The 25795-nt window shown below is 48.7% G+C and overlaps 11 protein-coding genes across 11 annotated transcripts; 4 read left to right on the top strand and 7 right to left on the bottom strand.

Annotated features, from left to right (window-relative positions):
• Nucleotides 1-500: 500 nt before the first annotated feature.
• COCCADRAFT_7499 (uncharacterized protein) lies at nt 501-4288 on the bottom strand (the record flags this gene model as incomplete). The annotated part of the gene is made up of 3 exons (XM_007717037.1): nt 501-1237; nt 1291-2000; nt 2055-4288. 3 exons carry the CDS (start codon nt 4286-4288, stop codon nt 501-503), a joined length of 3681 nt encoding a protein of 1226 aa, XP_007715227.1.
• Nucleotides 4289-4792: 504 nt separating this feature from the next.
• Nucleotides 4793-5710, top strand: COCCADRAFT_7498 (uncharacterized protein; the record flags this gene model as incomplete). Its single annotated transcript, XM_007717036.1, has 1 exon — nt 4793-5710. The coding sequence occupies one exon, from the start codon at nt 4793-4795 to the stop codon at nt 5708-5710; it is 918 nt and encodes a 305-aa protein (XP_007715226.1).
• A 324-nt stretch (nt 5711-6034) lies between these two features.
• Nucleotides 6035-7524, bottom strand: COCCADRAFT_7497 (uncharacterized protein; the record flags this gene model as incomplete). The annotated part of the gene is made up of 2 exons (XM_007717035.1): nt 6035-6046; nt 6127-7524. 2 exons carry the CDS (start codon nt 7522-7524, stop codon nt 6035-6037), a joined length of 1410 nt encoding a protein of 469 aa, XP_007715225.1.
• Nucleotides 7525-8283: 759 nt separating this feature from the next.
• On the bottom strand, nt 8284-9871 carry COCCADRAFT_39316 (uncharacterized protein; the record flags this gene model as incomplete). The annotated part of the gene is made up of 5 exons (XM_007717048.1): nt 8284-8676; nt 8737-8996; nt 9054-9344; nt 9392-9490; nt 9706-9871. 5 exons carry the CDS (start codon nt 9869-9871, stop codon nt 8284-8286), a joined length of 1209 nt encoding a protein of 402 aa, XP_007715238.1.
• A 331-nt stretch (nt 9872-10202) lies between these two features.
• Nucleotides 10203-10578, bottom strand: COCCADRAFT_39315 (uncharacterized protein; the record flags this gene model as incomplete). The annotated part of the gene is made up of 2 exons (XM_007717047.1): nt 10203-10400; nt 10453-10578. 2 exons carry the CDS (start codon nt 10576-10578, stop codon nt 10203-10205), a joined length of 324 nt encoding a protein of 107 aa, XP_007715237.1.
• Nucleotides 10579-11171: 593 nt separating this feature from the next.
• On the top strand, nt 11172-12693 carry COCCADRAFT_39314 (uncharacterized protein; the record flags this gene model as incomplete). Its single annotated transcript, XM_007717046.1, has 2 exons — nt 11172-11522; nt 11575-12693. 2 exons carry the CDS (start codon nt 11172-11174, stop codon nt 12691-12693), a joined length of 1470 nt encoding a protein of 489 aa, XP_007715236.1.
• Nucleotides 12694-13109: 416 nt separating this feature from the next.
• On the top strand, nt 13110-13502 carry COCCADRAFT_103853 (uncharacterized protein; the record flags this gene model as incomplete). Its single annotated transcript, XM_007717045.1, has 1 exon — nt 13110-13502. A coding segment is annotated over one exon (393 nt), but the record flags the coding sequence as incomplete, so codon positions are not given.
• A 1547-nt stretch (nt 13503-15049) lies between these two features.
• On the bottom strand, nt 15050-16600 carry COCCADRAFT_7492 (uncharacterized protein; the record flags this gene model as incomplete). The annotated part of the gene is made up of 4 exons (XM_007717034.1): nt 15050-15739; nt 15793-16211; nt 16265-16395; nt 16452-16600. The coding sequence occupies 4 exons, from the start codon at nt 16598-16600 to the stop codon at nt 15050-15052; spliced, it is 1389 nt and encodes a 462-aa protein (XP_007715224.1).
• A 696-nt stretch (nt 16601-17296) lies between these two features.
• On the bottom strand, nt 17297-19053 carry COCCADRAFT_39312 (uncharacterized protein; the record flags this gene model as incomplete). Its single annotated transcript, XM_007717044.1, has 3 exons — nt 17297-18115; nt 18165-18253; nt 18309-19053. The coding sequence occupies 3 exons, from the start codon at nt 19051-19053 to the stop codon at nt 17297-17299; spliced, it is 1653 nt and encodes a 550-aa protein (XP_007715234.1).
• Nucleotides 19054-21289: 2236 nt separating this feature from the next.
• On the bottom strand, nt 21290-22207 carry COCCADRAFT_103844 (uncharacterized protein; the record flags this gene model as incomplete). The annotated part of the gene is made up of 1 exon (XM_007717043.1): nt 21290-22207. The coding sequence occupies one exon, from the start codon at nt 22205-22207 to the stop codon at nt 21290-21292; it is 918 nt and encodes a 305-aa protein (XP_007715233.1).
• An 833-nt stretch (nt 22208-23040) lies between these two features.
• COCCADRAFT_7489 (uncharacterized protein) lies at nt 23041-25707 on the top strand (the record flags this gene model as incomplete). Its single annotated transcript, XM_007717033.1, has 4 exons — nt 23041-23132; nt 23190-23236; nt 23285-24488; nt 24564-25707. The coding sequence occupies 4 exons, from the start codon at nt 23041-23043 to the stop codon at nt 25705-25707; spliced, it is 2487 nt and encodes an 828-aa protein (XP_007715223.1).
• Between the last annotated feature and the right edge of the window lie 88 nt (nt 25708-25795).

Here is a 25795-nt window from a genome sequence, read left to right as displayed (position 1 = left end):
ACTAGTATGCTTTTGTGAAAAGACTTGGGTTGGTTTGCTGGTGATGAGATTCATGGGGCGTAAACTTGGTGGCGTAGTGCTCGTCCAATCAATGTCGTGAGTTTGTATGGGGGCTTCCCCGGATTTCCAAATGTCATCCGTGGGTTCCGGGGTTTACGTAATGAAGCGTGAGGTGCCTGAGGCTCGTCTGGAGTTGTGTTCAAGAGTCTTGGTTGTTTTGGGGTTTTTTTTGGGATGTGCAGATTGACGTTGTTCCACCTGAGATTCAGCTACGCGAATTGTGTATAACGTTCGTGACTTCATGTGCGCTCAGAAATGTTGGCTTTGGGTTTTGGCTCCATATTCTAATACGCGAATAGCAAAGATTGGGTAGTTGTGTAATTCTCTATCGATGCTCAGCTCTGAGTCAAAAATCGCGGCTATTCAAGATGATGGTAACCACCAGTCACTGACGCTTCTGGCGGAAACTTCATTCACCATTTATCAAATCTAGCGCATAATCACTTTCCAGTCCCCAGTCCACTCCCAAAAATCTTATCAATCCTCGTCGCTCTCTCCCACACAACCTCCGCTCCACCATCTTCACCCCTCTTCTTGAAATAAAGTATCCTATGCTGAGGAATAAACTCTTCGTCCGTCTGCTCCGTCTTCCACCTCTCAAGTCCTGTCTCCTTCGCACCAAGAAACCGGTCTTCATATCCGATAATGTAGTCACTGGGATCAAGACTTGGGTCCCAGCGTAATCGATTCAGAACATCGGAGGCGGGACGAAGTTTTGAACTCGATAAGGGCGTCGCGGTGGGCTTCGGGCGTTGTGGGATTGCACGCTGCGGCTTGGCTTCACCAGCCTCCTCGAGTTCTTCTTCGAGCTCTTGTTCGTCTTCTGAATCAGAGTCCATATTCATGACGTAGTGTCCCCATTCTCGTTCATCTAGCTGTAGAGCCTTGACATCACGCCTCTTGACTAGCGACGCATCAATCCAGGAGGTATTTGAGTCGTAATTCTTCTCATCACTTCGGAGCTGGGTGAGGAAGCGATCAAGCACTTTTTCTAATGCTCTCTTGGCCTCTTGTTTATCTTCAGGACCTCCAGTCAAGTTGCCTTCTGCTGCTTTCGATAGGCCAATCAGGTAACATCCCTGAAAGTCGTTGCTGTCGGTCAAATTATTGGGAGTATCGTCTGTGAATAGAGCTGGCCAGACCCGCACTTCTGATCCCGGAAGTGCTTTGTGGATGTCTGCATAGTCAGTTAGAGTGTATACGTATTACTTCAGGTCTCGGGGGAATTACCAACGACGATGGATATGCAACGTGACTCAACCCAACCAACCAAACTCTTGCCTTTTGCAAGCATACGGCCCCAGAACTGGATGTCAATCTTGATAAAATCATTGTAAGCGTTCAGGAACTCAACAACTCTAGAAGGAAGACGAGGTTCTGAGGCCAGATCCGATGGTGTGCTGAAGAACTTTTGCCAGGTCATACCAGGCTCACTTAACCTCATATCGGCAGCCTTGAACTCCTTGATCAACATCTGCAAACCCGGAACCGTAGATTTGTTTGCGAAATTGGAGTTGGGTGAGTGGAAGCTAAGGATAACCATGGGCTCCCTTGCACTGCGGTTGTATCGCGGCTTCTTCTTGTGAAAGAACGCATCATACACCATATCATTCGCCCAGTCAAAGTTTGCGTAGTGCTGAAAAAAGCTCACGACTATGTCTGCAACACTTATTGAGCCAGCGTCATGTGCTACGCTCTTGCAAACCCAGGAGAGCATGAGGGTGATGTGCATTCCGCCCAGGTAACCAAACTTTGCAGCGTAGAGACCGCGCTGCAAAGCCCACAGCTTGATCAATCGGTAAGCCTGGCGGAATATTGATCGCGATGGAATTGTGCGCTGGAGGTATAGTAGGTCGCGGTACGGTTTCAACTTGCGAAGCGAGAGCATCGAGAGGTTGAAAATGGGGTCGGATGCTGGGATTTCTGCAAATTCGGACCATCTATAGGAAACATGTCAGTACTGTTATTAGGAGTAATCAGATATAGGCACTCACCTTTCGACCACTTGCGCTGCAGGGCAATACTGCAAGTCCATCAATATGCCATTGACAGAAAGTTCAAGCATAGTACCAGTAGTAGCTTCAACCTTTCTCAAGATGCGCACTTGAGGGTTTCCAGCCTTGACGAGACGTTGTCGAGCAAGTTTGAAGAATGTCTTCGAGCTGATGGAACCAATGCAAAGACAGTCAATGTCTGAACCGGATGTCCAAACACCCAAAGCATACGAGCCGACTGGTACTATGACTAGCGGGATACCAGATTGCCCAGTCTCCGTATCGTTATTTGTGTCCAAGACTATTCGTTGGAGAAGCGCAAATGCTTCTTGTCGCTGTGCCGTTTGCTCCTCGTTGGGAATCATACCATGGGTTTCAAGTGCTGAAGACATATCAGAAGACTCCGCCAAGGTCGCGATCGCGCGCTTCAATTGGACTGAGGGTTGATTGACGGAATCAGTATCCCTTGTACTATCCATCGTTCCACCATGTCCGACCTTTAGTCTTGCTCTTACTCCGTAGTGATCACTAGCGACTATCTGTACACCATTGATAGTCTCAGGCTGACCAAATTGATTGAACCGAGTCACATGAAGAGTATTTTTTGGGCGGACCAGTATCCTGTCGTAGCGCTGTGGGCGATCGTGCGAAGTCGTGGTAGTTCCCGCAGCAAGTCTGTTGTTTTGTGGATCAAACGTCGCGGATTCTTCGCCTTCGTATAGATCTCCCATATCGGCAATGCTTGTCTGGTCCGTTCCTTCAATTCTGGCAACGGCCCAGGCGTCGAACAAACCAGCATCGCTAATTGAGGTCTCTATAGAAGAGAGTGTGTTCGCGGTTTCTTCGGTGATGGCCTTGTTCTTGCAAGCAGTTTCAATGGTGTAACTTGAGGTGACAATATTAAAGTCGCCGGCAATGATCCATGGCTCATTCTCATAGTGTTGCTCTAGATGGCTGATGAGGGTTTTCATCTGAGCTCGTTTAGTTGCAGTCGAGCCATCAGTAAGGCCAGCGGTCAAGTGGACACTGGCGACTACCAGACCCTCCGAGCCTGACGAACCAGATGTGGCCAGCCCTCGAAACTGTGCAACAATGGCGCCCTTGTGCTTTCGATAGAATGGTACTGACTTCCAAGAAAATGGATAACGGCTCAGAACAACAATGTTTCGCAAACTGGGTAGTGGCCCAATGTCGGGTTGTTCGGGTGGTCCATGGGAAACGAACGGGTATCTTCGCTGAATCTCGCTGTCGCCCAGCATATAGGATAGGAAGTCGTCCGACATCTCTTGTAGCACCAGAATATCCGCCATTGCGGGGTCCGAGAGGATGTTAACGACGAGCAAAGAATCGCGATCATGTGTGGGAGGGTACTCGCTATCGATTAATACATTATAGCTCGCGACTGTGATTGTCTCCGCTTCGACTTTTTCGCGCTCCTCAGCAGTGTAAATTGACCATTTGTATTCATCTTCATCGAAGTAGTACGTCGACCCTGGCTGCACTCCTTGGCTGGGCTCCTGCTGGACTATTTCATCTCGAGTGTCCTCAGACTGGAGTGCGGTTACATTCGAAGGAAGGCTTCGTATCCAGTAATTAGGGCTGTCGGGTCTTGGGACGGCATCAGAGGAGCAAATGTCGATGGTAGCGAAAAGGCGCATGCAATCTGTCGAATCAGAACCACTCGTTCGTTCACGTACTAAGATAGCAAGTGATCCAACGCTAAATCGTAGGTGCGGTATGAGTTTTGCTTTGTCCAAGAGATATTCCCGTGCGAAAACTGTGTTGTCCTCAGATTGGCCAAGAGTGAGATGTAAGGTAGATCGAGGAGGCTGTTGTCCTATAGCTTCCAGCACTAATTTCCGTAGTGATTCGAGCGTCGCATTTACATCGCCATTGTCGTGCCTGGCACTGTCTTCGCTAAGGAAGATTGTGCACCTGTTCTTTTGAGTAAAATACCCGGCTTGGGCTAGTTCCACATTAATTGGGTTGTTTTGATCCAGGTGCGTTGCAAGATAGTCTTGGATTTGTTTCTGTGCCCATGGAAGCTGCTCAGGTGCTACGAATGGGTATACGAGATTGACGTGTGCTGGCCATCTTCCAAAAGCCTTGTCGTAGAGCTCTCGCAACTGATCCACATAGCCGCATTGTGACCTGGGTGGTAAAATGCAAAGAGCTGTATCATACGATGCTGTTGAAATACGTGCGGGTGCTGTAGATTCCTCCGCAGACGCCATTGTTCAAAACGCCACAATTTTGGTGAAAAGTAATGCTAAATAGAAAGAAATAGCGGATGGGTATCGTGTAAACGTGAAACGAGAAAGTGGTGGCGATGTTAAATGCCAACGAGCATAGAATGATACTTATGTTGTACCAGAATACATGTCCACTCATGCGAATCCACTTAGAGCATAAACGAGATGTCCACAATAGGCAATAAGTATGACTGTAGCTGTACCTGGCGCTCGTGCATCAGTGAGATATAATGAGTCATCTACGCTAACCGAAACGGGGGCATGCGCCACAATTATGGATCGAGCGTGTCTCAAATGCTTGCAGCGCAAGAGGCGAAGTCATAGCAGGGCCGATTATACTCTCATGAGAAAAGTAACAACAGCAGTTGGTGTATGTAGACTAGGCAAGAGGCTAGTGGGGTGATTACATCATACTACTACTAGGGCGCAGCCCACAACAGGCGAACGTCCTTCATCGAACAGCGTCATGACGTTTTCCACACAGCTATGGCGAGACTATCAGATCTACCAAGTGAACTTCTCTTTGAGATTATTGACCTCGTGGTTACTTCTATCCACTGGCCGGAGGAGAGCAAACGCTACCGGCCAGTAGACGACACAGGCCTATTCCCTAGAAACATATATTGCGTCCCTAAGCTGAAACTCGACGGACGACACCCTGCACTGAATCTATTACTCACGAGTCGGAAGCTTTACTTGGAGACGCACACCTACCTCTCAAAGAAGCCACAGACCCTCGACCTCGATGTTGCAATCATTGACGACCATTGGATTTGGCCAACGTGGCGAAATCTGCCCGTGCGAAAAGACGGCGCCTTTGACCGAATCGACGTCCATTTCATTCTTTGCTGCACTGAACACGAGCGGTCACTACAACATGAGTGGAATACGGACTCCGTAGCAGGTTCTTGCAAGAGCACGGATAAGGACTGTCGGCCAGCTACAAGGTACTTGAACTGGCGGGCATTGAATCCACTCAACAACCTCGTTAGTAGCGAGAACATCGACGCTTCTGTCGTCAACACGCTCTCCGACTTCATGGAACAGCCCTTTTCAGGCGAACCAACAGGACGTCCGTTCATCTTCAAGACCAAGACGCTAGCGTTCCATATCGATACAAGTGTCTACAGAGACGGGAACAGACTCCTAAGTAAATCAGAAGTGCCGGTGAGAGCAATTCATCAACTCGCCCATCTCTACTTCAAACAACTTTACCCCGCCAATGTCGAGAGAGCAAAATATTTCCTGAACGATGTGCAGGAGTATGTCCAAATCTGGTTTCAACAATGGAAAGAGAATGAACAGGTTTCGCCGAGAGTTGAAAAAGTCTTATTCTGCATTGATGGGGCGACTGTGCGAGAGCTAGATCCGGCTCAATATGCACAAGGAGTTAGCAAAGACTGAAACACAAGTACTTCATTGAGTGGAAGCACTAAGCTCTTGTCTATTCAATCTTTCTTCCGTATACTCTTGTACAATACACAAAACAAAACAAAAACGACCGCACCACAAAACAAATTCCACATTTTCCCTTAGCATCCCTTGAACTCTAAGACATCTCGTCTATCTCACACTCCACCCCAAACTGACTCCCATATCCCCCTTCACCCATCCACAATACTCTTCATAAACCTCTCCTCCGACTCCTTCGACATTGACGCAGTAACCCAATACCCCCCTTTCGCATCCTTCCCGACCAAATTCGTCATGTGCGCCAAAGACACCCAATCACTCTGGCGCCTAAATATCCCATTAGTATGGTAATACGTCGGCCTCCCCCTCCTTCCTCCTCCATTGCTCTCCTCGCTCCCACCACGCACAAGGGCCGCCGAAAAGTCCGTTTCGAAAAACCTCGCTTTATTCCAGTTACTCATGATGATTGTCTTGGGAATCATCGTCGTACCCGGTGGGAGTATGTGGTCGTAGCGACCGAGCCGCTGGTCGCGATGCGTTTTTTCGAGCGCCTCGCGGTTGCCCTTTTCGACGATTTCCTTGCGGAGTTTGGCGGCGACGTGGCCGAGGGGGAGGCCGAGAAAGTCTTTTAGTGTAAAGGGGGTGAAGATACCGGCCGTGGCGTTTCCGATGTATGCGGTGTTTTTGGGGATTAGGACTTTGTATTTTTCCGTCGCTTCGCTTAGTACATCGCGCATTTCGAGGACGTTGAGGACCAGGATTGGACGGGTGGGAGGGTGCTTTGGGAGGTCGAGGTCGGAGGTTACGAGGTGCCGGATTAGCCAGGAGGTGATGATGTCGCCGTCGGAGAGGAACGGTGTGGTTTTGGGAGGAGCAGTGGTGTTGTAGGTTATTTGAGAAGGGTCGAGTGAGGCGAGGTCGCTCATTGCTTCATTGCGTAGTCGGGCCATGGAGGATGCTGGTATGTACATTTTGCGATCGCATTGTGGCTTGGGGGTCTGGAATAGGCGCCAGTGAAGGACAGCAAGGATGAGTTTGAAGCTGGGTAACTTGGGTAGCCTCGAGATCCAGTCCTTGAGACTTGATGCTGCCGCCCATACCGAATGTTGTTTCTTTTCTTCATCTTCCTCATTTTGTAGCGTGCCAAGCTCTTCTAAATAGTCAACATCGTAGTCCCAGAGTTCTGGTACGTCTTCATCCCTTCCTTCTAGGACCGCGATCCATGCATCCAACAATGTATGGAGTCCCAACGCATCCATTAGTGTATGTAGCCACGTTATTGTAACCAACGTCGCATCTTGAAAATTGGCAATGTCCAGCCCTAACTGTGCCTTGTCGCTGTGAGTCCAATATTCAAGCACTTTTGGACCGCCCTCCCGTGGCGTAAGCTCAGTCGTCACAGGTAAGGTTTCAAATGATTGTATACAATCATTGTCTTCGATATTGGGCAACCTGCGCGAGACGGGATGTTCTTGCAATTTCATATCATACGTCTTTTGAGTGTAATCAATTGGTGGACGATCCTTGGTATACTGGGCCGGAATATGATTCTCAAGTCGTCCACCGTTGTTGTTCCAACGTATTCGTGCTCCCACTTTTTTCCAACGGGGCTTCTCAAGCAATTTCCAAAGTGCATCAGCGAGCTTTTGGGCATCGAGAACATCGTCGAAGCGCATAGTGAGCTCCACCGCAATGTTTCTATGTTCACTTCTATCATCCTGGCTATTCAGCGGTATGACTGTATCCGTTGGTATGCGCTTTGGAGCGGGTCGTTGTCCAAAGGCGTAGTTGAGAAGGAATGACATTGCAATATTTCCGAGAATTTCCGAGAATGGGAGAATGATACTGGTGTGTAGTCGAGGAATCTCATCGATTCGAAGTAATGTGTTGTTAGGCTTTGTCGTCTAATTCTTGTCCGGACTACGCCCTTTTACAAAGAAAACAGAAAGCGAGAAGAGCGAACAAGTAGCACACAAAAGGATTAGTTATTTAACATCTTGTTGTTCAAACTTTACGCACGAATCGCGTCTCTGCTTACGTGCGGCAGAGAGAGATTCGTGGTCAGACTTTCCGGTTGCTTCCGGGGTGTCTGAGACCCATGAAGTCGTCTCCGAAACCCTTGTCTTGAGTCACAATAGAAACAGTTATGAGGTTCAATCGATGAAAACTCATCCATTAATTCTAATTGTGGAAGAGAGGAGTATTCACTTCCGGTTACTCCTTTGTCGTATTTCCGGCGCTCATCGATCTTAGTATTTAGTCTAGCAACCGTGCGGCATCTGGGGAAGTTGGGTCTGTGCCACGGGGCAGTTTTCATCCAACCATCTGGATCCACCAAGAGGGCCTTGGTACATATTTTGCAACGTAGAACATCTAGTGCAAGAACCGGCGCACCAAAAATCTACCGGATTCAGGGTAAGAGGGATTTTTACCAATTCTGAAAGAGTAGCAAAAGGCATCTTCTGACTGAACTTCTCCCTCACTGCCCAGCTGGCATTCACCAAACGCCAATACCAATCATCAATCATAACTCATTATCATTAATCATTAACATCAAACGCCTATCAATTCCCCGGGCCCGCGAAATTCCCTATGAAAACAACCAAGATGGCACAATAAGCCGCAGATGCCGCAAACAGCTCGTGTCTCGCCGCCTTCGTCAGCAAACTCATCGCAGCACTGAACAGCAACGTAAAAACCATCAAAACACCAACCGCATTGAAAGTATCCCTCTTGTTTATATCCACAGCAGCAGTAGCGTTCTTGTCAGTAGGGCTGGGTTCAGCATGTGTAGCAGTACTAGTGAGCTGGTACATGGTGACTACAGGGACGACGAGGAGACAGAAGATAACCACAGTAATGAGTACGTTGACGAGTTTGTCGATGCGAGAGCTGCTGTAGAAGGAGACGTAGGGGTTTGTTGTTTTTTCTTGGGCCTCTGGTGTGCGGAAGTATTTCTAAGCAGCAACAGTCAGCATCGTGTGACGGGGTTTTGCCACAAGAGGGTGAATGCTTACCTGGAGTGGCAAGGACTCGGTTCGGAAGACTTTTTGTAGGAGGCGGTCGATTTGGCCAATTACTGTCTCTACGCCACCGTCAAAGGTAGCCCATTCGCGGCCGTTGTGCAGTGAGACAATGTCTTCCTTAGTGCGGATGGAGTCCATTTCAGCGTCCATGAGTGGCTTTTGGTTGTGGCAGTAGCGCCGGACGCTGCGGTAGTTGCGGTCTGAAGGTCTTTGGAATGATTCCAGTGTTCTTGCCTTGATGAGGACCTCGTCTGAAGATGGTTGTCAGTCTTGACATCCAACTCCAATTTGTAAAGTTCGATACTCACCATACTCTAATAGCTTCGACTGGATCTCACGAAGTATAACTCGGCGGGTACGTGGCTCCCCTTCTCCATCAGGCTGTTGAACATCATAGTCTCTTGACTTCAAACGGTCGGCATCTTCGTCATGATCTTCCCAATCAATTTCGTCCAACTCCTTCTCTAGACAAGTGATTTGGTCTTGCAGGTCAAGTAGGACGCGTGAGTGTAAGTAGCTGAAAGAGCGGTACAATGAGAAATTTGGTTCGCTCGCTTGGAATGCAGCAAGTCTGGGAAATCCGTTGGGGGTTTCCTCCACTGCCAATTGTGAGAAATGAGCGACCTAAGGAGAGGGCAATGCATACACTTGCGCGTTCTATTTTCGGTCACATATTCTGGTTCAGGTGCCGAACGGAAAGGCACCGTTATCCGTTGGAGCAACTTGGGGCGCTTTTCCTTCCCTTCTATCCGAACATTAGTTTATTTGGTTTCCACGAAGCGCGCATGGCGTCTCGATGTACTTGGTCCAGAATCTCCGAGCCATTATGCACATGGGTGCTGACGGCAAGGCGTTTTCACATGCGATGGCTACATGCGATAGCGACATGACGAGACGGGGCGTTGAGCCAAGACCGGCAGGCAGACTTTGGGGGCCAAATGGGCGGGTGGGAACACCTACGAGGCTGTGCACTCTCGATATCAATCGAATCTGTCCGCACGGACGGATGGATCGTGGAGTGGGTGTCGTCGGCGGTTTCAACAAACTCCTCAGCTAGAGTTGCATCTGTGTTGGTCGGGGATGCTGGGGATCCGGGGGCCTTTTCGATGTAGGTGTCTCCCGTCATGGTTCGAGGAGGGGTCATTATGGGCCTGAAAGGGAGCGCAGCTCTTCACGTCACCGAGGATGCAATAGGAGAGAGGATGAAAAGTTTTGCACAGGTTCAAGAAATGGTCAGACAGACATTAAGAACAAAGTGTGGCTCGTAAAAGTGTGGCGGAACAGAAATTGCATAGCCATCAGACATGACTTGGGACGGGGATTGTTGTCCCCCTCAATAAAGCTCAGCCCCCGAACGCCCCTAACGCCTCATGCGCGATTGGTTACTCCCGCCTTGATTTCAGCTGCCTGGCAGCTACCGGTGAGCTGAGCCACATGGCAAGGCGAGGTGACAACGCTTAGTTACCAGGCTTCAGTTCCTTCTCGCGAGTCCATCCAGATTCGACCCTCATGTTGTAGACATCCTTGAGCTTGTACTCGACATAGCCCGCGGGATTGGATCTGCGGTCGTAGATTGTGAAGACACCCTTGCTGCGCAGGCCATTGACGAAAACTGGCTTGTGGACGACATCGCCCTTTTTGAACCGCGCGCTTGCCTAAGGCATTGTGAGACGGCATTGCATGTGTAATGGAGAACCCCGAGCTTACCATTGCGGCGTCGGGATCCACGCGCACGCCTGATTTGGTGTCTGGAATTTCATATTCAGGCTGAGAGGCCAGAAACTCGTCGTGTGGCTGATTGTCAGCTGCGTGAATGTCTTCAGCAGGCTGCATGTGCTGCGTGCCGAGTGTGGTGGTTGCCATGGCTTGGGGAGATGCGAGAAGTGAGGCAGAAAAGCCTTGTGGATTGTGCCTTGAGGAAGAGAAGAATCGGGTGTTAATATACAAGTCCTTATTGCTGGCCTCTTAGAAGGACGATTAATGCAGCCCCAGGCAGCACAGGTTTGTGACTGGTATGATTACAGATGGGGGCCCAAATGGTTGCTTGCACAGCCGCCGCTTCGGCATCGTTTATGCCTTGTCCGACCAACACCGTTTATCAGCTCGCGCTGGAGGCGCACCTCGATTGAGTAAGCCAACATTCCCATGTGCAGTTTGCCATGAGCAGCGTTCGCACACGGCACCGATGATTCCGGCAAGACAATGATCGAAAATAGACAATGAAGGCTCCGTGTGCGGCCCCCAAGCGGAAATTGGCCCGGCGTTGATTGGCAGGCTGGCCCTCGCATCTACCACATCTCCCCGCTCGCGCGTGTCGTGCATGTCCCGCCAATATGGGGGCTGAAAGCCACCGCGAACGCTTTCTTAATTATGGCTGGTTGCTGCAAACCTCACCTTCTGCAGCAACCCCGCTGTCCTCTTGATTCATGGCTCTCTCCTCAGACACTGGCGCGCACGTCGTGCAAACAATGGTAGCCGAGGCCGCTCCTCGCGTTGTAAACCCATATCCAAACAAAGTTATCCATGCCGACATACGCATACAATCGATTGACGAAGAGCCATCCCAAGATGGACCGGTTCAGCAGAGCGATGGGCGTATGCCCGAGAGCACCTCGAGCGCGGCAGATGCTGAATACCAAGAAAGAGCCGCAGAGATGCAGAACTGGTGGGCTGAGGCTATTGCACGGAACATGGACCTGCCGGAGGGGTACTCGCATGTCGCAGTGTTGATCATCAAGTGGGCGGATGACCTTGACGAGCTCAAGACGGGCGAAGAGGTGAGTTGGTGTGAAACACGTGTTGGCGTACGTCACCGTCTGACTTTACTAGGCAAGGGAACTCGGCGCTCTCTTCCGTGATAGATTCAACTACGCCACCAGCATCGTCGAACTCAACGTCGTAAAGAAGCCACAGCACCAGCTAGACAGCTATGTTAGCGATTTCATCTGCAACAACGATGGACCAGATAATCTCTTGATTGTATACTACACCGGCCATGGCGTTTTCAACGACCAGAAACACTGCCTCGAACTCACGGGCAGTCTCCGCAACAACGTTCTGCTCCAGGATAGAGGATTCCGCACGACTGCCCGCGCAACTTGGAACAAGGCAGAAGATCTTCTCAGGCATGAGGATGTCGAGGGAGATGTCCTGACCATCCTGGATACCTGCTACTCGAGCAATTTTGTCAAGTCTTCCAAGGATGGCCACAAGCGATTCGAGCTTCTCAGCGCATGTGCAATCGATCAGACGACTGAAGCTCCTGGCAAGAACTCGTACACCCGTGCGCTTATTGATGCTATCAAGGAGCTCCTAGACAAGGACGGCGAGGGTCCGATATCTACATTCCGTCTGTACCAGCGTATCAACATGGACCCTCGCCGCAAGGATACTCCGTCCCAGATATGGTCGCGTGGTAAGAGCGTTCACTACAGCGAACAACACATCTTCCTGGCGCCTCTGAAACTCACGAAAGCACATACGTTGCACTTGCCCAGTTGGCGGACCAGGCCCAGGGGTTACCTGACCCTGCGTTTTGGTCTCCGAGATCCAATCCTAAACCAGCAGCAAATTGAGTTTATGACCAAAGCTCTCTCCAAGTCCTTTGCCAACAAGGCACTAATGGGTCTAAGGAAGATTGAGTGGGTGGAAATGGAGTCTGCACCACCCATGTCGCATTTCGAGCGTGTTGCTTCCGTCGTGCGCGTCGTGGCACAGTGGAAGAAGGCTGTGGTTAAGAAAAAGGAAGCAAGGCAGTCACAGCGCCATGATAACCAATCCAACCTACCGCACATAAACGTCGAATCAGCCAATGCGCTACACAAGCGCGCACGCACAGAAGCGGAAACAGATGAGCTGCCACATGCGAAGAGAGCATATCTCGACACCTCGCACCCTCCCTCGCCGCCAGTGTCAGAGTCTTCGCGTGCCGAAGCCGAAGACTCCTGAAGTTTTACTCTTTTTTTTTTACCGATTCCTTCGAACCTTTTTTTTTGCATTTCAGTTGAGCTTGCTTGAGCTTAGGATACCCATTGTCGTGCGCTGTATACAATGATTTCAACTTGTTATTTTTATTTCCGTAGTTCCGTAGCGTTCCGTCTTTAGCTGCGTTGGCAAGATTACTATTTCTCGCTCATGTGGCGAAGGTGGCACCACTTTCCAATCTCACCACCATCACCAAACTTAGCTTACCCAATGCAATGCAATAACGCCATACATGGCGGCGTCCTCCGCACCGTCACCTTGTCCTCGCACAAACTCGTATCCACGCTCCGTGACTGCATGACTTCGTCCACTAACCATTCGTATAAAAGGCTTTGAGTACCTGCCACTTTCGTATCCACCACCACAACAAAGCATCAGCAATCACATCTACATTACACATACACATATTCAAGCTCGCATCTCAACCACAACCAGAGATCCCAGCAAATACAACAGCGAACATGACAGCTACCACAATCATCACAGCTGTACCAACAAACCAACACGACCACACCATCGGTCATTGCCGCGCTCAACGGCACACGCTCTACGCGTACACCGAGCATTGCCAAACAGTCGATGCAAAACCAAACCCTACTGTTTCGCAACCTCAACCCTGCAGTGAAGACGAGTGGACAGAGAGTTCAGAAGAGCTTGCGCGCTGGGGCATACAAGCTGCTGAGCCGGCGAGACAGGATGCTGTTCCTGCGACGAGAGTGCATGAAGAGCCCGAGTGTCTGAGGATCGAGGATGTTGCAAAGTTTTGGCAGTAACTGGATATGAGGATTGGAGTTTGGGAGTTAGCAAAGGGATTTGATGGCATTTGTTATTTTTGTAGAATAGATTTTTAGAGTTGTAATGAAATAAAGAATGCATGCATGCATGATACCAAAACATCTATAGTTGTTTCGTGAACCTTCCACCACTTCATTATCTCTTGGATACTCATGGTGAATCAAATCATTATACCAAGTTCGCATGCAAAACTACCATTCCGTGTTAGTATACGATACTCCACAACGTCCGTTGGAGAAAGCAACGGAGTTGTATTGCCCCACGTCGCCCACACCTCGCTTCACGTCAAAAAACGTTGTCTAATATATTTTACCTAATACCCAAAATTTCCATCAATGATCACAGCATTCAGGTGCGGTGCCAGAGTGGTTAATGGGTATGACTCGAATTAACTAGATATCATATGGCTTCGGCCGCAGGAGTTCGAATCTCCTCCGCATCGTTTTTTTCTTTTTGCATCTTAAGTGACATGGCTGACCCACACGTATACAACGTTATCTTTTGCGTGTTGACACAGTTCTGTTCATGCTGATTTGGCTGGGTGCTTACTTTCTTTTTTTTTTACTTCGCATGAGATGGCTACATAGGGGTGCGAGCAGCGTCTAAATGCCTAGGAAGATGAGAGATGATATCCATGGTAAGTGTATATAGTATATTTATCATTATTATCTACTTACGAATAAACATACACGGTAACATGTAGTATGTGCAGGATGGGAGAAGCACATGGAATTAAGTTTTCTCTACCACTTAGTACACTCGCACCATGAAGAAGTCTCCTTCTCTCAATCAACATATCTAACTAAAAAGTATTCGTACAAACATCTTACTACCCAATAATCAGTGAACCATGACCATTCAGACTGGAAAGATTGTGCTAAACGGGATCGTATGCTATATGATTTTTCCAAAAATATCATTAAGCAACACAGCGCCGTGCGCATTTCGTGCTAGCCTGTTGGTACACTGCAAATTCTAATTTCGTATTTTTTTGACTCTATACCAGTTACTTGGACAAGTGATTCAACTTGTTGGAATTCGTTTTCATCGGGAAATGTTGCATGTTTCGATAATGGATAGTTTTTTTTCAGTATTACATGTCGGCCCTGGAAATCCTGATGATTGGCCTACTCGAGCAGTTCAGATAATATTGGCAAACACGATGGATGTGCCGTTTCGATGATTGTCTTGATTATGCGAACGTACTTGGATAGTTCCAAAAGCGCAGGATCATCTCTCGGCAATGGTAAGTGTAGAGCTTTTCACGAAATTTGGTCTTCACTCCAGGTAACATGTATAACTGACAAAGTGAAACAGATTCATATTATCGTGACGACTATAATGGATATCGTACGTAGATGCGCAATGGTATCGCTCGCTTAGTGTAGTTGCCCCAAGGGTTTTAGAGCACAGCTCCGGAAAAAACCGCCAGCTACAACTCAACCAAACTCTCTCTTGATCAACATTCGTCAAGCTAATGCTGTCCTAATGTACAAAAAATTGACACGCAAGAACGCGCCCATATCTACAACAGCATCTTCCTGGGGTCCTCAATATACTCCTTGACCTTGACCAAGAAAGTGACAGCCTCTCGTCCGTCAAGAAGTCGGTGGTCGTAGGTGAGGGCGAGGTACATCATCGGCCTGATCTCGACCTTTCCGTTGATGGCGACGGGCTTCTCCTTGATGGCATGCAGACCGAGCACAGCCGTTTGTGGGAGGTTGATGATGGGAGTGCCCATCAGACTGCCAAAGACACCACCGTTGGAGATGGTAAAAGTACCACCGGCCATATCCTCAATGGTGAGCTTGTTATCACGTGCCTTTTTGCCGAGGTCTGCAATGGCCTTCTCGATGCCAACCATGTCCATGCTCTCTGCGTTCCTGACGACGGGTGTGACAAGGCCCTTCTCGGTAGCGACGGCAACCGAGATGTCGACGTAATCGCGGTACACAATGGTGTCGCCGCCGTTAGGGCCCTCAATGGAAGCATTGACAGCGGGGACATCGCGCGCGGCGAGGATGCAAGCGCGGGAGAAGGCGGACATGAAGCCAAGCTTGACGCCCTTGTTCTTGAGAATCTCATCCTTGTAGAGCTTGCGGAACTCCATGATGGAGGACATGTCGACTTCGTTGAAGGTGGTCAGAGAAGCGGCCGTGTTTTGCGACTGCTTGAGACGCTCGGCAATTCGGAGACGCATGCGGTTCATCTTGACCTGCATTGAACGGTTAGTGCACATATAACATGAGACAGACTCTGTATACATACGCGACGCTCCTCACGGCTGCCGGGGGTTGCGGGTTTGGGCTCCTCCTTTGGCTTGGAGTCCTTCTTGGGCTCAGGCTTCGATTCCTGCTTGGGCTGCTCTTGTTGCTTAGGAGGCGCTGGCTTGGATTCCTCCTTTGGCGCCTCAGGCTGAGACTGCTCCTGCTGGCCTTCAGGTTGCGATGAAGTCTCCTGGTCCTGAGAAGCGGGTTCCTTGGGTTCTTGGCTGGCTTCCTTCTTTCCACCTTCTGGCGCCGCGCCAGGCTCAAGCTTCACAATCTCCTGTCCAACAGTGACGGTGTCCTCCTCATTGACCAGGAACTCCTTGATGATACCGGCCTCGGGCGCATTTACAGCAACATCAATCTTGTCAGTCTCAATGGTTGCGATTTCTTCGTCTTGCTCAACAAAGTCGCCAACCTCTGCACACGTCGTTAGCTTGCCCCCGCAGTCGAGCAACGAGAGTTGATCGCACGTTTTGACCATTGCTTGAGAGTTCCCTCGGTGATGGACTCGGCCATTTCGGGCACCTTGACGATGGTGTCGGCATAGGTTCTTATCTGCTCGAGAGCGCATAGGCGCTGTGAGGAGAGCTGAGCTGGGCGCCTGTGTGGGGGGTGTCAGTTGATGGCATGTCGGTGGGGTGGAGCAATTGGCCGCACCTTGAGGCCTGGCCCAGAAGACCGGATGAGTTGGCTTTGGTGAGAGCCGAGTAGGAGCGGGCAGTAGGAGTGCATCGGGGGCTTGCGCGCAAAGCTCGCACAGAGCGCATGGCAGCTGGTAGGCGGCGGAGACACTGTTGGCCAGACATGACGGGCAGATAAGCGAGGACCGAAAAAGAAACGAGAGGGGCGGGGAGAGATGAACGCCTGGGTGCGGGCGAGGAGCGATTTGCTATGCGATAGTATGCTCGGGTAAGAGGACAGAAGACTTGAGGCAATTCAACAGCGATGATGCAGTTCTCAAACAGGCACAGCGACCTCTTATGTAATCACGGGTCCCGCACTCCGCCCTCCGCACAGGCCCCACGACTGCCATGCGAGTAATAGCTTCGTACATGCATATAATATATTAACCATAGTTCGTTATGCTACTATCTCATCGCAGCTATAGCTCGCTCTTCTGTCGCCTTCGCCACAACAATAATCGATCTGGTTATTGTATCCAATGGAGGTGTGCCTAATAGGCATATACCCGTTTTCGTGCAGGCTTCTTTTTTGACTCTTTTGACTCTCACTGCAAAGCTATTCTTTGATACTCTATTCCAGAAGGGTAGGATGTGGCCTGCTTTTCTTTTCCGAGTAAAATAATTTGATGTGCTATAAGCCAAGCAGATGCAACAAATTCAAGTCATAGTATATTAAAGTATGTAGACGTGTTACTCATATAGCTCGTTATCCTATCTTTACATATGTACCCATCATCATCATTACAGCTTTAGCCGCATATTACGACCGGTCCGAACAGTCTTTCAAACATGAAGAAATGCAATTCTACCCTCCCTAACTCATAGTTTGACTGTACTTCTCGCTCGAATCCTATCCCCAAACTTGAGGAACAAAAATGGAATCGGCACCAGTGCGGTCGCTATGAACCCCAACATACTATTACCCCATCCATACCCCATCTTCTCATACATAGTTTTACTGCTCAGCGGAACGAACGCTGCAACCAGACTCCTCAGCACCGTTGCTGCTGCCATGGCACTCGCCGCATGCACCGTGAACACATCAACCAGGTATGTGTTGGCAGGCAAAAACGTCATCAACAGGCCAAATCCAATCATGCCCGTTGCAATCATAGGCACAATAAAGTGTGTCTGGTACTGGACGCTCCAGCCGTACATGAAGAGTCCGCCGGGAATAGAGATGCCGCCGATGCACATATTGTAGAGCCGGTGTTCGGGGCGGAAATCGCCGCGTTTGATGTGCTTGTTGACAGTTTTGTTGCCGTAATGGACGACAATGGATTGCCCAATGAATGAACCTATACCTATACCTAGGAATGAAAGACCGCTTATGCTGCTACTCCATCCGTATTGCTTCCTGAAGACGGCCGAGAAGGTGGTGAAGAGGATGTAGAGATAGGCGTACATGACCGCGATGTATATGGAGATGGAAGAGCAGATTGGCGAAAGAAACAGCATTTTAGCCGGGCGGACGATTGAGTATCGGAAGAGTTGTTGAGGGGTAAGCCCTGTGTCAAGTTTGGAGCGCAGTTTAGAGTTGCCGGTTGAGGCTTTCAAGCGGTTGACTTTGCGTTGGAGGATGATGACAGCGGACGTTTCTGACATGAGGATAAGTGAGATGATGAAGAATGCACTACCCTGAGGTTTAAGTTAGCCGAGCTCTTACGTATCGTGATGAGAAGCCTACCAGTATAGCCACAAACCAAAAGTTCCATCTCCACCCCTTTGCAGCCGTGAGGAAGCCACCGATCACAGGACCGACGCAAGGCCCAATAGCTACATCAAACGCATCAGCCACATTTCCGCAGGAAGAATGGCCATATTGACTTACTAGGCCCCATAATCCACACCGACATCGCTGTCCCCCTCTGCTCTCTCGGAATCAAATCTGCAATCGTGCCACCCCCAAGCACCATGGGCGCTCCGCCAAAACACCCCATGAAGAACCTAAACACAATAAACTGCGTCATATTTGTTGCCACAGCCGCCGCAATCGTAAATATAATAAACAAGAGATTGCAGCTGTGATATAGCGGCAATCGCCCATACATTTCAGACAGTGGCGCGATAATCATCGGCCCAAATGCGAAGCCAAGCACGTACACTGACACCATGAAGCCAGAGAGTAGGTCGTTTGTCGAATGGAACTCGCGCATGACGTCGGGTACGCCGGGTGCAAACTGCGAGCTCGCGAGTGGTGTGAGGAAGGTGATTGCAGAGACTAGAGATACTGTGCCCCATTTCTTGAAGGCTGTCCAGTTCATTGGGTTCTCAGGGTCGTCAGGACCGTCGAAGTCGACGATGTTGGGGTCTCGGTCATCGTCTGCTTCTGTGTCGTCGTCATCGCCGCTAGATATTGAATTGGTGTTGCCCTTTTCGATATCTTTCTCTCCTGGTTCGTATTCGTCTTTGGCCTTGTGTTGCCAGGCTGCGTTGCCGGAAGTGTGACTTGGCGCTTGATGTATCGAGCCAAGGTTGGTTGGGATATCTGCATCGTGGCCTTCGGCTACTGCTTGGTCAATGATCTCGCTTCTTGTGGGGTGTCGATAGAGTTCTGATGGCCCTCGTTCGGACATGGCGTTGGTATGTGAGGAATAGAAGAGGTCTCGCGTTCGAGTTAAGTTGCTATCATTCGATGCTCAGAATGTATTGCGCAGCTCGTCGTTTCGAAAATACAGAGGCTAGTAAAGCACACTCAAAGGTAGCTAGTAATTAAATCGATGGCACTAAGATGTGTATACTTCTCAACTATTTGTATCCGCGCCCGGGAATAGGCAAAGCAAATAGCCGACACAAACGTATGCGTACAAAGACCAGCATGATTGCTTAAGAGGCACAAGCTGGAACACGGCTAGAATACTAGCAGCCAAGTACGGGCCGGGGTGTGCAATCACCTCTATGTCCGCATCGTCGGTGGCTTGTCACGGAGAGATTGTGCGCTGAACCCCGAACATGGGTGCTTCAGGGCGTAAGGCGTGCTTTTTACCGGGGCCACCAAGTAAGTATACACTTGCATTGCATATTCGTAGGGCGCGTTCACGTATTATTGGGCACATGGTCCCAGATGAAGTCTCTTGCATCTACTTATATCCGCGACTCACAAATTCCATAGAGTATTATTCCGTAGATATTTGGTTAAAGGAGACATGTCCCGCATTGTTTAACCGAAATACCCCCTCTTTTCCCCACACACAACTCAGCCGCATTTTCGCCCATGATCGCATAACTACTCCCGCGGCTCAAAGCCAAGCCCCAGTTGTACCCTCTGTGTAACAACATAACTGGAATACCATCACTCTCTTTGAATTTGTAATCGTCGAATGAGAGTCGTATTATCCTCATCATGTGTCAAATCAAAGATATAGCGGTCGTATACCATCCACTAGTAAGTATGCAACCTTGCAAACATCACAACACCTCGGCCGAGCCGGTAAGCACACCGCCACACGGCTATTGGCTCCTGTGACCTGTTGCGCCCGACTAGTGTCCTTCGGCGGTTACAATGTCGCGACTCCGAAGATAGAGTGAGTGGAAGACAGTACGTTGTCCATGTCGTCGGCTAGTCACCGTTATATGCACATAATTACTTCTGGCTACCCACACGCTTGCTAGTGGTGGATATAAGCTGTTATAAAGCAGAAGAAACAATATATTGAGTCATACAAGTGGGATTTCTTGGCCATATAGGTAAGGTTCTAGTACTATCTTCAAAGCCACCGACGGAGAGAAATAGCTCCTAGTAACAGTAGGTCAGGTAATTTTTGTCTTGGGCCACCGCTCTATCAAGAACCTAGCTGCGTATAGATATACATGGTAAGCCTACGAGCTAGGCTCATCCCAGACTAGTCCAGAACAAAAAAAGTCGGCCGAAACGCGCTCGATAAGCAGCGTTTCCCTGTACAGCACCACTTTCTTCATCAGGCTTTCCTTTTTTTTCGTGATGCTCCGAGTCAACAAACATGACGCATAGTATTGGAATCCTGATGCCCAAAGCTTCCGTCTCAGCAGGTTCCTTGAAGACACCGAGGGCATTCATGAAGCTAGTGGCCATCATGTCAGAAGGGATGAACGTAAATGTGGAAGACAACTTATTTTCCGCTTTGGGAGGGGACCGCGGAATTGCACCGCGCATGACCTTGCCATGTTGGAGATGCGCCTTATGCTAGTCGGACGACACGTCGGGTTGACATTTTCAAGAACAAGAATAAGAAGAATAAGAAGGAGTATACGACATCAGCTACGTAGTGTATTCGCCGGATAGTCAAATATGAATCTGTTTTACGGAACGGACCGTTGGATCCATGGATGCGGACTAGAAGGTACCAGAAACAATGTAGTAGTATGCTAGCGCAACAGAACAAAAAACCACCAATAGAAATGTTCATTGTCGAGTAACAAAAGCCTATTATTCACGGGCCCCATTGAGCAACTCAGATTACAGTAATTGCTTTTATTAGCGCATCGAAGGAATCGGGTCTTCTAGGATGCCTAATGAATACTAAATGTTCTACTAGGTAGCAACTTCATACTGCAGAGCGACTGAACTCGCCTTCAGGCTAAATAGATACAATCTGCTTACTGCTACGCGTTCTAAGTTTCACTTCGAAATGTCACTATAGCTGTTAAACATGAACCAACGAATTGATAGAAACATGAAAGCAACAACGGATCAGGAAAGTGCGTGTCTCGATAGCTCCACGCGTTACTGCATCATACAATATCTCTTCTACCTCCTTCTATCTCCTTTTATCCTCTACACCAACGGTCTCCAACAAACTGCGCCTATATCTCAACCTAAACTACAAGACAGCTTTAAAGGCTATTCAATTGTTCCGACACTCCAAATTCGGTAACTGGTTCGCCATCATGGATTCCTGAAACTTCAACGTAAGCTTCGAGGATAGTCGTTCCAAGACCAGGAACATCCAAATTAGTCAGTTCTCCTGTACCTGGATGTTTTACTGTAACCTCCAAAGATAGACCCAGAGTTGGTAAGTTCAAAGTATATCCATTGTGGTATGTAAGATTGGTGACCGGTGATACCCATGGCCCGGTAGGATGAATGTCGTCCTCTAAGGTGTGAACCTCGGTATGTCCATTAGGGAATAGAACAGTTGCAAAACGTGATAGTTTCAATGGAAGATTGGTGGAGGATACATGCCAAACGCTCATCGACCATCCATTCGATAAGTAGATGGTATAGAAGTCCCATCCTTTTGTGGGAGCACCAGGACCCCATTGTCGATCCAACCAACCCACTGATTCCTCAGGAATAACCGCAACATCAGTGCCGTTCACGTTAATGCTGCCTGTAACCCATAGTTGAGGAGATGCAATCTCATGGGTAATTCCACCCCCGAACCAATGAATTCCCGAACCTGCGTGGTATAAATTGGGGCCTCGCGGCTCGAGGGTGAGATTCATTGTCACACAGGGATGGAAGGTCTCTGCGTGCTGCACAGAAACCAGATCAGGTTTAGTCGAGTATTGGTGCGCAACCTTGTTGCTAATGTCGTATGTCGTATTTGAAAGTGTCCCCGGAGTAAAATCAGTTCTCCCGTAGTATTCTCCTGTATCGATATCTAGGAGAGATAGGCAGGAATTGATGCCTTCCCCTGCAGTGATAACTTGAGAAAGAGTGGTAATAGCGAAATAGCCATGGCCATTCTCCGCAGTTAACCATAATGCGTACCAATAGCTGTTGATTAAATTGCCAGCACCAAGTGTCATCGCGGTTGTCAAGTCGACACCCGGGCCATTGATCTTGATATGTAAGCACTAACCAGCCAATTCTGTTGTAGGTACTTACGGTGGATGGTTCATCGAGTACTGGGGTGGTTGATGGTGAACGGAAGAAAGCTGAACCGGAACTCGCAAGAGCCGTTAACAACAATGCTGATCGACGCATCTTACGATTTTATAGCTGAGATTCTGTTCAAGGAGGGACCTAATCGCTCTTGGCTTGCTGTTGTTATGAGATTTGCTGCAGTTGGTACGGACATATCTCTACGACCTCGACGGTAGGCTTTAAATGTTCAAGTGTCTAACAAGGAGACGATTACCATGTCTGTATATCTACATGATTGTTGCTAGTAATACCGAAAGTAGCAAATATCGGAGATTTATGCTACCGATATGCCGTGCATCGTCTGTTCCACCAGCCTCCGCCTAGTCCCGACTACCGACATTTGCCTCTGTCTAGTCCCTAAATGTCTTCATCTACCTATGTCTCCTCACCTATGTCTCCTCATAATCGGCAGTCAGGCTACCCATGTTATTCGGATACCGGATCTTTGTCACTTCCAGACAATAAGTTGCCTCGGCTAACTCTGCTTTGATTTCAAGTGATACACCTGAGAATTTCAATGCATACTCAGGCACTAACCCTGAATATGTCAAGTTTTGGGCAAGATACTGAGTACCGCGATTTGATGAATATCTAGTAGGAAGCGGCTTGTACACGGTCGAATAATGAAGGAATTGTGTATCGCGTCTCTTTGAGACTTCTACCGCGCTAGTTCGTGTGTACATCCCCCCGTAGGCCGAGTCGGTAATGGTCCCCAATGGTTATCGAATCGAACTTCCATTCAACTTCTCGGAAGACGGATCTGCAACAGCCCGCTTTGATCTCGAGCCCTGAGACTGACACCGCAGAGTGAGTAAACCTTGCTATCTTGTTACTTCAGTTGTAGTGCTCTGCTAACAACTAAAGCCTGCAGAAATTCACAGCGTCAGTACCACTCTCGTCTGAGCAACACGGTAGGCAAACCTTGATCAGCCACCTAATGGATTACTGACTTGGATTAGATTGCTTGAGATCACTCTCTTTTCCGGAGCAAGAACATCGGTTCCATGATATTCATACCGCCGTAGGTACCTGTGAATGGCTTTTTGAACATACAGGCTACCAAGTCTGGATGGAAGGAGATTTGGGACTCTTTTGGATCAAGGGAGACCCTGGAGCAGGCAAGTCTGTGCTAATGAAGCATTGCGTTAACAGAATGCGTGAGCGCAGTCCAGACAACCTTGTTGTTTCTTTCTTCTTCCATGGCCAAGGGAAGCCCTTGCAGAGGTCATTATTGGGGTTATTCCGCGCGCTGTTAAGCTCAATGCTCGAACACTTCCCAGAACATCTGGCTCAGCTAGCTGCGAAGTGTACAGAGAAAGAGAAACGTTACGGCAGAGACGCATGGGAATGGACTGAGAACGAACTCAAAGAAGCCTTGTACAATTTACTATCAGAGGCTACTCACCATCAACGTCTTATCATCTTTATCGACGCACTTGACGAATGCGGGGAAGATCCCGCAAAGAGTTTGTTAGCATATTTCAAAGGTCTTACCTACCAGGCAAAAAGGAAGCATGCGAAATTCAGAGTATGTCTGTCCTCAAGACACTACCCGATCCTTGCGCTTGATACCATACCCTCGGTACAAGTGGAGAAGACGAATTGTCAGGATATACGATGGTATGTCTGGGAGCGATTGAAAGACATCACGCCAGTGGCAAAGCGTGAGCAGATCCAAGCTGAGATTCTATCCAAATCCAATGGTGGATTCCAATGGGTGTTTCTTGTGACTAAAGGAATAAATGACAAAACTTTAACTGGCACTAAAGAAGAGAAGCTTCTCGAAGAAATCGCCAACTGCCCGGAAACACTGAGCGAAATGTACGAAACGATTCTCAGCGGGGTTCCAGCAGCGAAACAGCATCAAACGGCAAAGATCTTCCAATGGGTACTCTTCGCAGAAAGACCTTTGTCTGCCCAAGAGCTTCGGAATGCGCTTGCTGCCGATAAAGACATGAGTTATAGGACGGTCCGCGACCTCCGAACCCATGAAGGTTGGTCCGACACTGTGGTCGATTTCGAGAGATACGTGAAGTACATCTCTAGAGGTCTTATCTGCTTCCAAAGCCGCGAATTATGGGAGCAATATGAAATCAACGCACCAGACTCAGACCGAGAGACTCAACTTATTCATCAATCAGTGGCGGATTTCCTAACAGAGAAGTTTGCTAGTCTCTTTGGCAATCATTTAACTGCAGCACAATCTTTTATAGGAGCTAGTTAACTACAGATTTCAAGGTCTTGTCTTCGGTACATGATTTTGGAAGATATACTGGAAGATGCTACTCTTCCAAAAGGTACCATCTCCTCGAAGTACCTGTTAGCGCCATACGCCGTACGGTTCTTGTTTACGCACATCAAGAAAGTTGAACAGGAAGGAATTCCTCAATATGACTTACTTTCTGCAATGCAATGGAAGTCGAACTCTGAGGCTATGCGCAAGCTTGCCACCCTATGGAGAACTCGCGACCCGAATAGCGTACACATGCCTCTCGGGTGGCCATTTATCCAAGCGACAGCTTTACATGTCTCAGTGGCCTTTGGGTCCATAAGTGCGGTCAATATGATACTAGAGTCGGGTTTCAAGGGGTTTGAAAAAAGAGACGCTGACGGAAATACACCACTGATGCTCGCCACGAGAGATGGCCACCAGGATATGGCTTTGACGTTGCTAGATCGAATAGTCGACTGCGAAAGCCATCGTGAACATCATGATCCTGATGAAGAGTGTGGGGTCACGCCTCTCTCAGTGGCACTCGATACAGTCATCAACACGCAGAACAACGGCGATGAAACAGCACTCGATTTTGCTCTGGAGCACAACATGGGTGGGGTTGTCCTCAAACTCATCGAAGCAGGCGTCAATCTCAAATACTTAGGGAGAGAGGCCGCATTGTTGGCTCATGCTATCAGCAACAGAAACACGAATCTTCTCTCGACACTGATTGAAAAGAAACTGAATCTTGATGGTGCCGTCTTCTTCGCACTCAAAGACCAGCTGCCTCGGCGTGACCTTGTTTTGGAAGGCATGATCTTTCAGTTACTCAGCGCCGGGGCCAACACAGCTAGATCTTTAGAATTAAACGCTGTGTCTGAAATCGAAGACTACGAAGAAGGCATTGACGATGAAGAAAATGGCGAATATGATACCGATGCACTTGCATTGGCTTCTAGGAGAGGTCTTACTAACGTGGTCGAGATGCTTTTGCAACATGGTGCACCGGCAGCCTTACAGAATGCTCTTGGGGAATGTCCTCTATTGATCGCAGTATTATACCGTCACAAAGAGGTTATCAAAAAGTTGCTCTCGAGAGCGCCATCATCAGTAGAAATACAAGACCAATATGGCGATACAGCCTGGAGCCTAGTTGTCAGACTGTGAGGGTTTTTTTTCTGATCAAGGATTGATTTGGATCACTGTGATAAAAGACTGTGATAATTGATGGAAGAAATTGATAGTATTCTGAATT

This window comes from Bipolaris zeicola, assembly GCF_000523435.1.
Source record: "Bipolaris zeicola 26-R-13 unplaced genomic scaffold scaffold_163, whole genome shotgun sequence".
In the NCBI taxonomy this organism is placed as follows: Eukaryota; Fungi; Ascomycota; class Dothideomycetes; order Pleosporales; family Pleosporaceae; genus Bipolaris; species Bipolaris zeicola.
Note: the sequence above shows the minus strand (reverse complement) of the source record. Positions and strands in the feature narration are given on the sequence as shown.